Raw genomic sequence first — 15613 nt, forward strand, 5'->3', positions numbered from 1 at the left:
GAAAAGGAGAATGGGGGCGCTCGCATGGCGGGAGGGGGGGGGGGGGGGGGGGGGGGGTGTTAAAGTAACAGAATCTAATTACCTGCCTGGATTTTGGCCAGTGCACTACTAGAGTTACCACCCGCACTCCTAAGAAAGCAGTCTGGGAACTTCAATTATCATGGTGGTCAAGATCTCGGTTTTATATCTCAAAGGCAGCAACTCCGGCAACACAATTATATTGTTCCGATACCGACTCAAAGGAAAAAGTGCCACCCGTTGAAGTACCATCATGTCCTGTAGCACATAAATGTTAATTAGTGGTCTTTTTTTAGAAATTATGAGATGCTCTAGTCCTGCACAGTGTGAGATTTGATGAGATTAGAGCACTGGGTGGTATAGCTAATAAATCAGTTTACTGTACAACCTCATTTCTTTAACGAAGAGCAAATACCTGAGCCTTAGTAAAGCAAGAGCGTAAACCCAGGTGTACACTTGCAAAACAAATGCTAGATTTAATTTTTTTGCGTTCTCTCCAAAACGGGGAGCACAGACCTACCGCTAGTTATTAGAGAACACTCTCCTGTCAGGGGGCAACACGAAGTGTAGACTTTGATGTCAGAATTAAAAAACACAGAAGAGATGAGTGGCAAGGCCATTATGGGAGAATAACCAGTAGAGGTATAGTTTTCATAAGGGAATAACTTTTAAAAGCTGAAAGAGCTGTCAAGGTGTCAGGCCAGGAGAAAAGCCAGCACAATTAACATATACTAGGCTTCAATCTACTGGGAGGGAAAAAAGAAAGATTTATTTTGGACAATTACAAGTTAATAAATGGAAGTATCATCTCCTCTGTAGAGCACCCATTAAAGCATACTAAAGGTCAAAACCTTGTACAGTTTCTGTCATGGTAGGCAACACACTACCATTATTTTATATTTCAAGCAATTTTATTGTCAATGACAGCAGTTACAAATGGACAAGAGAATATTTTCCTTAGCAGTATACCAGGCAGCTTACTTTGCAGAAATCATCTGTGCTCCCAGAAGTGACTAATATTTTAGATTTTTATGAGCACTGTGTATTTTGTTTATTTATTCTTTATTTTCCAAAGCGCACACATATGAATGAGTGCTCAAAGTGAAGTGCTCAGGAGGGCACACCATACCAATTCTTTACATCCTCCAGCTACGCACAATCCCTGCCTGGGGAGTAACAGGCACCTATTCGGGGCGCCTGTCACTGCAGAGAGCTGAGCAGCCTCCTGCACACCTGCGGCTGCTTCCCATGGGAAGATGAGCTCTCCCCTCAATAAGTCAGGGGCAGGCAAGGTATCACTCCCTCCCTGACCTCACCGTCTGCCCTCATTTCCTCGCTCTGACTCCCCATTAAATTCAGACCATTAAATTCTGTGCACAGCGCACAGAGCCATTACCTTGCTTGTGTGAGGCTCACCCCAAGAGTTAACCGGGCTTGGAAATGTGCTTCTGCTTTTCTTTCCTTCCACTTAAAAAAAAAAAATAATAATCAGAACACGAACTGGGTTTGCTTCACCTGCAGAATTGCTCACCCTCCGCAGTGGACCAAGAAAAGTTATGTACACTACTTGACCCCTGTTATTCTCAGTTGCCTACTTAACAATAAATTACAGATCAAATATCTCCAATTCAGATAGTGACTTGAGGGATCTGCAAAGGAGTCAATCCTCTCTGTGCATACCGATATAGGATGGCACAGAAGCCCCTTTGTAGGGGTGAATCTCCATCACACGATGAGCAGCTAGTGAAGCTGTACTCAAATGGGGACATAAACCTGGAATTTTACGCTTTTCTTAAGCTGAGGGAATAAAAAGCTTCCAAACCCAGCACTTTTTAATACATGATCTTTTCTCCTCATTATTGCTTAATGAAAATGATATGACATTATTTTTGCCTTGTTGATCTTCCTGCTAAGCAAAGCAGAGAGATGAGTCATTAGCTATTCTAGCTTCCCTTTGTTCATAGCCGGGCACGAATGCAGAGCCAAAGCAAGATACCCAAACGGTGCTTGAAAAGAAAATCTGCTACCCGTAGAGTCATTTGGAAAAGACTAGTTATCATTTAAGACATTATCTAGCATTAATTAAGTAAAGTAACCCCCCACCTCATCATCATAAGTGACATTATTCAACACCAGCCATTTTAAGGCTGCCCAGCTCTCACTATTGCAAATCCTATTGCTTAGCTGTTACAAGAGCTTTGCTCAGACAGCCACTCCTCCTCACTCAGATTTTGAGTTAAGAAAAAAAGAAAAAGGATCCTAAAACAGGCTTGGGTATAGCATATGCCTTGCAGGAATTTTGGCATGGTGTGGATGGACATCTGCTTCAGGCCTGACATACTTCTAAGCATCTAAACACAAAAATCTCCTTGTAAATATTCCCTGTATTTTTTTTTTAAACTGTTAATCCCCCAGTGATTTTGCCTGCCCCTCAGAAACCTTCTTTGCTCTTTGAGATCCAAGTTGAACTCAGTTATGTTGGGTCTGGCCTATTGAGGATGTTGGCAGTGTTGGTCACTAAGGAGTAACTCAGACTAGAGCTTCCACTGTGCAAAGCAAACACCAAGTGCTCAATGAAGAGGTAGAGCTTCTGTAGGCAAAGCAGATGTGAGACAGGTTAGGAGTCAACCATGTTCTTATTCAGTGAGCATATAATGTTCATGGGTAGACTATAATAATTTATCTTAGTATTTTTAATATCTTTCTCATTGTACAATACATAACTTTTGACCAACCTTATATAGTAGGCTGATGCCAGGAAAATATGTTAATTGGGGTATTAATCTTGTAACTGTGGGCACAAATGAGGGAAGAAAATGAAGTAACCCACATAAGTAGCATGTGTTGTACTCACATCCAAACAAAAGAAAAAAAGAGAGATTCATTAAGCAAGAAAGGAGTCTTGAGATGGCATAGCAGAAAAGTCTCCTGCTGGGGTAGGGAAGTGGGATTGCAAAGAGAGACAAGACAGAAGAAGAGGTGGCATCGTCCTCCGTCTCACAAAACAGAAGAAAAAGAGAACCATTCATGTAAGCTTAATACTTGCTTAGCAAAAGAGAGTGAAAACAAATAAGGATGAGTTTGATAAATATAATTTTAACGCTTCATTCACTTATTTTACTTTTTTCTAATTTGTCCCATTTGTGAGTTCATTTTCAAATCAATATAGCCTTCCATTTTTTGTTATACCTAGTGACAGCAGTGTCTCATTCCACACCTTTCCTCCATGAGACAAAGACTACTGATAACCTTAAGTATCCTTAAACAAGTGCGCTGCTCTTGCAACGCTCACTGTAACCAGTGTGCCTCCACAAAAGCCCCCTTTGTCCAGGGGGACAGTTGCTTTTCTTGCAGACAGAAGAGGGACAACAATAATAGTAGGGGAGGAAGATGCACAGAGGTGATGAGGAGAAGACCTGATCCTTAAGGGAGTCTGCAATAATGATCCCTAACCTCTGGTACTGTTGTGACCCTTCTCTTCAATGCTATCACTGTGAGTCTCTTGCTTTGTTTCTGGCTCTCATTACAAGCAATTTGTAGGCAGATATATCTCTCTGTAGTTATAAATTAGGTAACACAAGAAGATGCTGTACCAGATGTGAACATACAGATGCCAAGTGCGAGCAAGCACTTAATAGCTGGACAAAAATATACAAAAAAGATGGTTAAAAATAAATAAATAAAAAACAGCATTAAAGAAGGTGGAGGTTTTAATTTAATAGATTCTTTCTTTGATTTTCTTGAATTTCAGTGCTAGAAATGGGAAGGTGGGTTACAGGTGCAGAGCTAACTTTTTGTGTTCTGTCTTGGTATCAGTAGGTATATCAAGACTGCATATCAAGACAACAGCAGTAAGTCATATCAGAGAAGATGGGCATTAAAAAGTAGTAGCATTAATCATGAATGAACTTGAATTAATATTATTTATTACTTATATTACAGTATACTATGGGTATCGTCAGTTCTAATTTAAGACAAAATGCAACATGCTGTTGGAACAGACAATTCAAGGAAAGAGAAGGATGCCTGCAAAAGGGAGGTACAGTCACGTAGACTGCTTGTATTTATATTGCCTTCTGCAGATTGAATGTCTTAAAAAAATAAAACAAATTATTCAACCAGAAGACCTCAACACTTTCAATCGTTTGATGTTGAAGCACTACTCTTCTGCCACACATGGAGACTTCAGAAGAAATCGAAAGGTCCTCTACTGAGTAATTCAGGTTTGTCACAAGGATGTTTGTCATGAACAAGCACAGGTGAAAGCACAGTGAGAAACCAGGAGGTATTACTGGAATAACAGTGTATGGTATCCTTGAGATGAAGGAAAAGGCTCAGCTGAATCCAAAATACGAATGGGGCTGAAGACAGGGGCACACTTCTAGCTTTCCTTTCCGCTAACTATTGAAACCTTCTTAAACGAGGGCTATTGCCTGCCTGCCTGCCAACAGAGGTCAAAAGGGACTGCATTCCTGCTCGCCTTATCTGTCCCTTCAAATGCTCACAGAGCTCATATTTAAGTCTGCCTTATTTCATTCATTTGCAGTGTGAGGGTGGGGAAAGTTTAAATTAGGGAGTCACTCAGACCTTTACTGGACAGCTGCAGCTGTAGCAGTAGTTAAAAAACAAGCCAAAACAAAAGCCAACCAGCTAACCACTGCAGCTCAAACCCACAAAGACAACCACAAACATAGAAGAGGCTCTGCAGCTAAATTGTTCCAAGACCGCATCGACTGCGTGTGGAAAAAAGAAGAGGAACCCGAGTTCATATTTTAGACTTTGCTGAACGCTCCTAGAGCAGTTTAGGAACTTGAAGACATTTCTGTATAAGCTGCTACTGAGCTGCAATTCAAATATGCAGAACAACAGTAATCATTGTTTCTACAGTAGCATTAGACTGCGTAAAGAAACCACAGCACTAGTCATCTGCTCAAGGCATACAACCTTTCCTTAGATGTACTGTAAGTTAACCCCTGGTTCTGTAGAGGTCCCAACGTCCTACTGCTCCTAGTGTGCAGACTGAGCAGGAATCATCGCTTGGGGGAAACCCACTATCACTTCCATATAGTTTGTTTGTCTTGTCACATCCCTTCACAAAAGACAACGCTGATTGCAATGCTATGTTTCATCAACAGGTCAGAACTGCCACTAAAAAAAAGAACAAGCTTTATCTGAAATGAATGAAGGATTGATTTTGCATGGATCAGCAAAGACTGCGATATTACCCTAAGATTTACTGTGACTTGTACTGAAAAGGTTGTGTGGTTCCTCCCAATGAAGAATTAACTCTCACACGTAAACCAGAATGCACAAGCTGTAGGACATCAAATAGAATACTAGCAGAGCTCCTAAGGAAAAAAAAAATATCCTGAAACTTTTTTTTGGTAGGAAATAGGAAATTATAAGGTGGTTTTTGCAGCATCAGGAATGGAGTACTAACCATCCACATGCACCACTTAATTGTTTTAGCAAATTAAATAACGTTAATGTCATAAAAAAGGATTCACCTTGAGAGGTCAGAATTTAATATATTACTAGCAACATATTAGTTTCTCCTTCACTTGAGAAAATGTAAAACTTCACTGTAAATACCACTTTCTCTACAATCATGGACAGCTCAAAACCATGGAGTAACAAAATGCTTTTCATATTATCCATTACTTACACTTAATCTATATTCTACTTGATTACTTTCAGGACAGCAATGGAACTACATTTGGAATTTCTCAAAATTACAGAAAAGGTATTCTGTTGATTGGTTTGAACTTTGCAGCCATAATAATGCTTAAACTAACTTTGGGAGATTGATTCTGTTAAAGAATGAATGAAAATAAAACCCAAGATTTTTCTTCCAGATAATTGCTTAGCTGATCTATAGCCTAATACAACAAAGCAAGGGATAGGTAAACTATCATCTGATCTCCAAGTTTGTATAACACAATTTTTTAATCTTTTCTCCCCATCAATACACCGTGGTTGAATTAAATTTGTAATTTTTTTGCATGGAAATATAACAGCAGTTTCTCAGGTTATCAGACTGATCTGGATATTGAAAAGGACAGAAAGGAGAAGACTGCAATAATCCAAAACAGACAAAAAATTAAAGAACTGAGGATAAATACCGAGCTTCTAAACTCAGGAAGGGTTGCAGCTGGGTAAGGCTACTCTTGTGTTAAAGAACAGGCTCCTTGTGGAATCAGAAGTGTCAAGTGCATGGGGTTAATATTCTGTTTGCAGGCTATTAGTGGGACAAATAGGGTATATACTTCTCTACTGTAATTATGTTTGTTCTAAACCTACTTTTTTAGAAAAAATAAGTCAATTAGTTAATCAAACATTATTATAGAACAGAATTTCCCAAACATGAAAACCAGAAAATGTTATGCAGTATCTTTTCTATTATAATTACTAAGGCAGGAACGTAGTGATACATCTTTTTGGGTAATGAGGAAACAGAATGTTCGTTGGCAACAAAATTGGATTTTGCAGTATTAATATTTTACTCAAGAATATCCTCATCTAACCTATCAGTACAAGTTTTGAGCTAACGAGTGCTTAACTACTCTCTTATGCTGATACCAATCAAGAAGCCAATTTCTAGGATTAAATTTTATAGGTAAAATAAAAACTGGAAGGAAAATAGATAATTTTTTTCTTTCATCCAGGAAACGTGTGAAGTTTCTCCCTAAATATACTGAAATATTCATAAAGAACCAAACTTAACTATTTAATTTTAAAATACATTCTGTAAAGCAGAATAAAGGCTACCATTGGCAGCCTTCCAATACAGATGCATTACTAACAGACCAACAAAACACTTTCTAGTGGCTTTGTGCCCTAATGCAATGGGACTATATTTCCCCTTTTCCTGAAGCCTTCCAGCTCCCGCTCATCTCCCTGCGCTTCACACTGTCTACACCAAAACCTACCCCAAATCACCCAGCCAGGGTGGCAGGGATGACCCCAGAAGCCACCCTCCTGGCAGCCTACCACGCAGAAACGGGCTCCCCCTTGGACACTTCTCTCCGGCGTTGGCTCCGGACACATCCTCATACTGCAAAGGAGCAGAGATCCTCATTCTGTTGCCCTCCTCCTTCGTGGCCCAGGGTGGTCCTGTCATGCTGGCAACTCTGCCTTTCTCTTCAGGGTAACAGCAAAAGGGGGGTGGTGGGTTTGGTTGTGGTTTTGTTTTGTTTTTTTTTTTTTTAAAGGAATTGAGAAAGGAAGCACAAAGTCTATTGCAATACTCTGCTCCCATGCTACCAGCAGTACTGAGCTATAATTAATAGGCCTGGTGATGACCCTTATTAGCATTACTGTCCGTCTAAATCCATAAAACTTAAAAGGAAGCTTTTAACTAAAAAAACCAACCAAACAAACCCCAATCCAACCATAAAAGACCATTAAATAATGCAATATTCATGGAAAAAAATTGAAATACAGTGAGAGAGCAGTGTGTGTTTGGAAGAGGAGGGGGTCGTTTCATGGTTGTATGTGCGTTACAAAAATACATATGTATATGAATGCACAGCTGAACATTCATTCATGTGCCCTCAATATTTAAAAAGGCTACAAATATGACTATTTTCTCCTGAGGAAAAAAAAAAGACATATAGGAAGAGATGCCAAGTTACATTCTGGGAAAGCAGTAATAACAGTAAGAAAAAGCTACACAAGATCGATTCAAACTAAAATGGTGAAATCCTCATCTATGCTTGCTTAACATTTGGAAAGTTAAGACTGCCTGCCCATAAGGACACACTGAGATGTTACTCTCTTCTAACGCGAGAAACAAGCTGAACTAATGGAAGGAGTATAAAATTTCTCCATTCCAGAAAATTCAGCTGCAAGAATCCTGACTATCTGATAGTAAATGGGATAAATCACTTCACTACAAAGAAGAGAAAAATATAAAGAGCAATACTGAAATGTATGGCAAAGAATTATTTTCACTCGTAAGGAATGGGAAAAATGACAGTGCCAGCACATTCCTGTGTCCCACAAGCTCCCTCCAATGGCATGCCCCACAAGGGCACGAAGCAGCTGGCATTGCACCTGCGTTCCTGCTGCCCATCCCCACTCGCCCTGCAGAAATACAGCCACCCCCTCACTCACACAAGACACCGTGAGCTTGGCACCGAGACATCCATATGGGCATTTTTCTGATCCAAGACCAGCCTAGGTGGTGCTTGAAGAAGTGATTTATTTTATCCCTCTCAGGGATTTTCACGGCCATAAATTGTCACTGTTGCCTTCCTGTCCATTTTGTCATCTTAAGCGTCCCTCTTGGCTGGGCTCAGTGCGCAGCAAGGTCCAGCAAAATGCAACGCCATTTTAGGCTGCATTGAGCTACACCGGGGCTGCCACCGGTGCAAGGGGACAGGACCCAGCTGAGCGCAGCTGACCTCAGCCTCTGCCTCCACGTCTCATCAAGCATACCCCAGTAAAGCTGGACACACATCACAAAAGGAGCGCTGTCTTGCTCTGCATCGTTCCTTGTGATCCCCTTCACCATTTACTCTATCTGGTAACCAACTCCAGCTTTTCCAGAGGAAGGGATACTTTTAAGACTTGGGAAACAGATGTTTTAATATTCTTCTTTTAAGAAATCTCTTATTGGTGAACATCCCCAAAACTCTGACCCACTATACATTTACTTTGCTTATGAAGCAAATCTTCTGAAAGTTTTTGAAGCTCTTAAGGTTTTATCCTGTACTACAATGAAGCTCTTTATTGACATACTGCTCTAAAAGATGACACTTTTTTGAGAATCATTATTTCTACATTTCAAAGATGGTGTACAACATGTTGTCTCTGTCTTAGTCTGATTCCAAGAGCTCCAGCGGAACCCAACCTGCAAAAAGCAGGCCTGAAAAATGCAACATAAAATACTGTTGGCTCACAGTAAATAGTTAATTTCTTTCACTTTGTAATTTTCCCAGTACATGTCACATTTCCCTTCAAACAGATATAAACCCTTTGGCTGTGCCAGAAGGTGCAGATGGCCTGTGAGCAGATCCACTGCAGTGCCCTGAGCTGACCTACTCGTGACCAGCAGATGCACTGCAGTGCACCCTCTGCAGGTGCCAACCAAGTAGAAGAGATGGGATCTGTTCTTTTTTAAGAGGGAGTAACTCTACAATGAGGTTTATTTTTTAAGAAGCTGTAATGATGACTACAAAGATTTGCTGCTTTGTTTTTAAATTTTAGAGTCAACCAGCTGATAAGATCCAATTATCTTTGCTGAGAATACTGGCATCCCCATGTGTGCTATACCGCTCTTACTTTATCCCTTATACGCTTCATACCTCATAGGAGGTATACCTCTAGTAAAATTATGGTTTTATTATTATTATCGTTATGCCTAACCACACCCTTCCACTTTGGAATTCCTTTTTCCGTGAAATATTTATTTGAACACATAAAGATGTTCAAAGTTCGGACTTCTAATTGGCTACATATTGGCATTCTCTAACCTATTTGGCATTGATTTCCTAATAAATCTGCAAAGAAGAAAAACATGTAGAGAGGAGAAAAAAGTAAACAGGAGAAATCCGTGTCTGTAATAGGGAAAGAAGACACCTACTAATTTAGTCTTCCTGCATAATTTGTGCTTTAGTACTTCCATACAATTTTAAATACATTTTAGAGCAGGGAGATCATTTTCATCCAGGGAGACACAGTTTGAGAAATGACCTCTGATTCTGTGGGGAAAAATTCCTATTTATAATTTACTTAATTGATTGTATTTGCATATCTAGATGCAAATACATTAGGGTTATTAATTTTATTTTTCATCACACTTTTTTTTATCGTTGTCATTGTTGTTGGTGTTGTTTGATCTTTGGAAGAGTACTCCTGGGAGAGGAAACAGCACCAAGCTTGAGTGCGCTGCCTTGATATTAGGTGATTAATCAGAAGTTCTGGAACGGAGAGGAAGACTTTCAAATACAGGAATAAAACCACTTTGTTCTTGTAGCAACAAAAGTCTCTTGAGGAATGACTGATGTAAGGGACCTAGCTGTGTGATCCAGTCTTCTTCACCAACAAGACAAAACAACTCACTGACTGAGAGGCTACGAGATGAAGGTCATTCAGAGCCTTCTACTTGATACTCAGCCACATTTATCAAAACTGCAGCATTTCGAGGAACACGGGCAGGATTTTTTTCACCCTGCATGAATACAGCACTTCAGAGAGCTCCTTGCGCACTTCCAAATGCTTAAGAAATGCTGCATCATACAGATGTTTTTAAAGTCCTGGCATGGGTCTGTGACGGTCTGACAAATTCAAATGTCTCAAACATCCGCTAAAAGAGCTTTGGTGGACAAAACGGCCTCTGTAAAAATGCTGGAGTTTTGTGAACAGGACAATGTGGACAGAGGAGAGGGCCCCATGGAGGGTGGGAACGCACTTCTCCAAGGCCCCAATTCCTTATCTTGAGTGACCAGGAGAAGGAACACAATTTATGCCTTCCTGGAGGAAGAAGGCCCCATGGAAGTTGGGACTGTGCTTCTATCTTAAGTGGTCATACCAGCAGGAAAAGAGAAGCAACTCCACAATGAACACCCCCCCCGCCAAAGCTACCGATTCCAGTGAACCCCAGGTGTGGGAACTGTGCATGTTGAGATCATCAGCTAACACACTATAAAAGAGGAGAGAACAAATCCTCAGTGCGCGCCCTCTGGAACTGGATCTCTACGCTGGCTGGACCAACGCTGGACCCAGGACTGGTGAAACCCTTCTCTTCTCTCTTTCTTTTTTCTCTCATTCTCTCTCTCTCTTTTCCACAGTCCCTACACCTCATCCTTTGAAACATAAACCGTTGACCAAGTCTGAGACTAGGAGTGGACCTAGCCGCCCCTGAGCTCCTGTTTGAGAAGGAGTCCAGAAAGCAAGGGGTCTGCTCTGAACTTCGTGACTCAATGGGAGGGCTCTCCTTCCGATACATTTCATGTTCCTTTTTCCATTTCATTTTTCTGTACTTCCCTCCTCTTCTCAAACAGCGGCTTAATGACATGTTGCAAGGTTCATATTAACAAGTTCATGTGTACTTGGACAGAGTTAGCTAGGTTGAATAAATGTTGATTGTTGTTTGAACTCCCCTGGTGTCGTTTCACCTTAATTCTGACAAAGGAAATCCACGAACCTGAGTCGCTCCAACTTTGGGACGCGACAGGGTCTCAAAAGCTGCATTCCATGACTACAGACCATCATCACCAAATAGCAATTCTCTCATTACTATATTAAATAATAGTGGTTCTGCCTTAGTTACATTTCTTTCTGACCTCAGAACATTTTTGCTTTTTAAAGACACCTGCATTATATTTTGGTGGGGTTTGGTTGGTTTTTTGTGGGTTTTTTTTTGGTCTAGGCTTTCAAAGCAAACAAAAGAGTTCATTTTTCTCCATTATTGCTGACTGCTTTCAAGTTGCTTTTCCAGGAGTATTTCATAAAGTCTACAGATATTGCTCTCCAAACCATATTGTCAAAGCTAAGAACAAGAAAACACTAACAGAGGCAGTGGAGATCTTGCGACACTGGTCTGAACTCCTTCAGGTCCTAGGAAATAAAATTAGTTTTGCCCTATTCCTATCCTTTCCCTCTGGACCAGTCAAAAGGATCTCATAATATCTCAAAGCAGATGTTCACAAGCTATAAGACAAAATAAATCAAAACACAACCAACCCCTGACAATACAGGGCCCCCCATACAATGGAGGAAAACCACATAATTATAAAACGTTCTATTTTAAATCCTGTAAATTTTCTGTGCTAGCAACCTTTGAATCAACGGAAAGAAAATCTTCTCCAGTAAAACTGAGGTGCAGGAGCCGTTATGAATGTTTTCTCTGACCAACCATCCCACGGCTTAAGATGGTGTGATAACAGAGTGCTCAATTAGGATTAAATATGGCTTTTCAGAACAGCTGGGATGAACTAAGGTTTAGGCAGAGCTTTCATCTGTTTAATCATATAGAAACCACTGTCAGCTGCTGGGATCACTGAAATTGAACTGGCTGCAGATGTTTACAACTATTCTTGGATCATGGGAAACTTCTTCTAGTAAGTGCTTCCCCTTACCTATTCATTATTAGTAGAAAGGTGTGATCAAAGGGAGAAAGAGGAAAATATGAAGCAAAATCCAAAGACAGACTATCTGTTTCTCTCACCCCTACTGAACTGCTGGAAAACTTCTGCCATTGAGGTAGGAAGTTTCAAGACAAAATCAGAGCATTCAACAAGTAGCACCTGCAAATGGCTCTAGCACACTTAGTAAACCAAAAAAAAGCACATAGTATGAAGTTCCTTGAAAATTGAGCAAATCTGAGTGAGCCTCTGCTGCAGCACATGCTGTCTGCCCCCTTTTTCACTTGAAATATGGGAAGAGGAATGTTTTTCCTTTGTAACACCAGTAGAAACAACCACAAAAAATGCTCCAGAAGAGTTAAACTTGACTTAATGTTTTAATCTCAGGAATCAATAGTCTTATCTGCCAGTAGTATTACAGAAAATTATTCCTTTACCAAACAAGCATCCAACCAACTTTTTCTGCTGGAAAACTAGAAACTTTTGTCTGATTTCCTACCAGGGAGATTAGAGTTGCGGAGGTCTTACAGAGGAAGAGGATGGCTTCCTGTGTTTCATCAAACACATCCACAAAGCCACAGGCAAACACAGACACACAGGCCCCCTACACAAAAGATGGAGAGGTGGGATCTGCCATGTTCCGCCAGTCACTGGTGCAGTGCCCACCATCTCCTGTCTAAAGCCATCAGAAAACAAGAATAACTATGTGAATCACTGGAAACAAGTCTCTGTTCAGTCTCACACCTGACCTCAGTTTCAAAATCAATTTTTTGTCAATACTGAATAGAGGAATGAACACTGCAGCCTTCAGTTTCTCATTATTTAGAAGTGCTTCAGAGCCCTTAAAAGTTAATAAATAAAAATCCTAAGAGAGTTTAAGTGGCAAAGACTCTGCCCATCACTTATTTTTTCCTGCCTTTCATCAATGAGGTGCTGCTGTGTGAACATAACACCTGAAGAATCAGTTCCAGCTGTATTTTAACTAAAAATATTTGCAGCTTATAATAAATATCTATAGGATGCAATGAAGCTACCTGTTAATTTCTTATCTAATATATCTTTCCCTCCAGCTTCTCATAGATTGCTATTGCTGCAGAGGTCCACATCTCCATATTTCTCAAAACTAAATCTAACACTCACGCTGACAGTGTAAATTATGGGCTAAATAAAAATACCAGTGAGAGAGAGAGGGAAGTGTTTCAGGGAGAAGTGCTGAAGGAAAGAAAAGCAAATCATTGGCTTACATAATACAGATATAAAACATGTGTACCAATTCATTTACGTTCACCCTGAGCAGAATTACAGGACAAGGGGAGATTCAGTTAGAATGAAAAGCAATCAATCCAGATCCACAACCATATGATTTCACCAGATTAAAAAAAAAAATAAAAAAAAACACATAATAATTACCAGCTAAGTGTACCAAGTAGAAGTTTCCTGTACACTTATTACATGTCTTTACATTATCATGACATATCTCTTCGGTGGAGTCAAGATGCACTGTATTTTCCTCTGAATTACATAGTCCTGACCCCTCTGGAGACCAGGACATTGCACTGGGATGCATTACATCTCTTGTTATATAGAAGCACTGCTTTCATGTTACCAAAGTAGGACATGCAACTTGGAGGTGCGGTGATAAAATGTGGTGGTAAAAATGTAAATATCAATGTTTTAAAGCTAACACATACCTTATTGTAAGCTGAGCCAGAAACTTTTCATTACCACAGGTTTTTTTATATTCAATGCATTTAAGTAAAATCATAGCCCATTTCAAAACTGTATCTGCACTAAAAGAAAGCTGGTTACCAAAGAGATGTCAAATTACCTATTCACATCTGTTGCAACAAATGCTTCCCAGTAAGTCACCTCTTAGGTATACCATAGTATTTATTTACATGCAAAATTAAACTGATAACAAGGAAATTGTACCTTTATGCTTGTAATCGTATTTTTCATCATTCACCGTTCCTTTTCACAATTTAACTGTTCACATTTCCCTTTCTTTCCATCTCAGAATTTTTGACTGTAAAATCTTCATGTTAAGATTTGTTTCTAAGAAACCAGTCTATTTTGCTTCCCAGAACCTGAAACTCGGACACAACTCGACTGTGATTTCCAAGCCCACCTGAAGGGAATCTTATTTCATTATTCTACCTGAAACTAAGTTGTAGTAGTGAGCAGATTCCTCTTACCTGTTTGTGAGCATGATCATAAGAGTTAATGTGATTGTCAAACTCCTGGTGTTTATAGTACTGCTTGTCACAGAGTTCACAGTAGAAGTTGGCTTTAAGATCTTCCAGAGCTTTTGCTATCGTGTTTTTCTTTTCAGCATAATCCTGGAGGGGGGTGGGAAAAAGTAATTTTAGTTTTGCCTTTGATGCTGCAAACGGATTTTGTGCTCTGCAGTTAATCATATTTGTAAACATTTACACACCTCTGTAACTAAAAGCCTTCACATATTTGCTGTGTTACACTGCACATATTTACTGTATCTGCTGCGAGGCTTAAGATTTGCATACTTCAATTTGCTATACAGTTGCCAGCTCCCCTTAGGGGCTCTGTCAGAGGCTAGAAGGATTTCCCCAGGTTCTGTCTAAATACAAATATTTATCATGCTGAAGGCTATTTTCGAGTTAATTTCAATCCAAGACTTGCTGCTCCAAAGATCTAGGTAATATACCCAAGCAGAATAAACATGAAGATACAAACTGCAATAATTTAGTTATCAGGCTTTTACAAGAAAGTATGCCTACTAAAAAGAAAGCAAAATTAAAGTAACCCTACTGGGTCCTTCTTGAACATGTGTACACACGAAAACATGAGGAACACTTTCATAGCTGAGATGTAATGAGTATCTTCCATAGCTTTGTTATTTGTCATCCGATATTAGAAGGACAGAAGCACATCTAGATTTACCTTACATTAGCAAAAGCATTACAAACAACCTTCCTTATCATCTATGAGCAAATTATATACAACTAATATTTATTAATTTCCTAAATACATTGATGATAACAGGGCCTGTTCTAAAACAGCATGGAAATGGTCTGCCATCTCAAATTAGTTTAATACCAGTTAAACACTGAACATGTGTAACTTCACTGCAATGACTCCCACTTTTGACAAGCCTGTCTGGGATAGAATCACACCCTAAAATCCCAAATACAGCAAATGTTGTTTAAGAAAATACACCCCTTTTGATTTGTTTCACAAAATTTCATCACTGTGAGCTCTTTGGAATGGACCCTAAATTCCCCTTGTTTCTGTCTTCTTCCTTGTTCGGTTAGATTAGGATAAAAGATGATCTCGTACTCGGAACACCCAAAACTGAGTCCCTATTTGCTAGCAGTTTTCACAGCTTAGGACTCATACACTTCCAAGATATATTTCAGGGAGTTTAAAATGGAAAACTTATGTTTATCAGATTAGAATATTTTCATTAAAATGATGTTTACTAAAAAAAAAGAGAGGAATAATAGTCATACAATTAGAATTCTATCCAC

The 15613-nt window shown here is 39.6% G+C and overlaps 1 protein-coding gene across 1 annotated transcript in view; it reads right to left on the minus strand.

Annotated features, from left to right (window-relative positions):
- ZNF804A (zinc finger protein 804A) overlaps nucleotides 1-15613 on the minus strand; it is a 156348-nt gene that overhangs the window by 23217 nt on the left and 117518 nt on the right. Inside the window, exon 2 of the mRNA XM_010583228.1 lies at nucleotides 14303-14446. Within this exon, the coding sequence (XP_010581530.1) occupies nucleotides 14303-14446 (144 nt within the window). The remainder of the gene's footprint in view (nucleotides 1-14302; nucleotides 14447-15613) is intronic.

The sequence above is a fragment of the Haliaeetus leucocephalus genome, unplaced genomic scaffold, assembly GCF_000737465.1.
Source record: "Haliaeetus leucocephalus isolate CR32 unplaced genomic scaffold, Haliaeetus_leucocephalus-4.0 Scaffold880, whole genome shotgun sequence".
NCBI lineage: Eukaryota > Metazoa > Chordata > Aves > Accipitriformes > Accipitridae > Haliaeetus > Haliaeetus leucocephalus.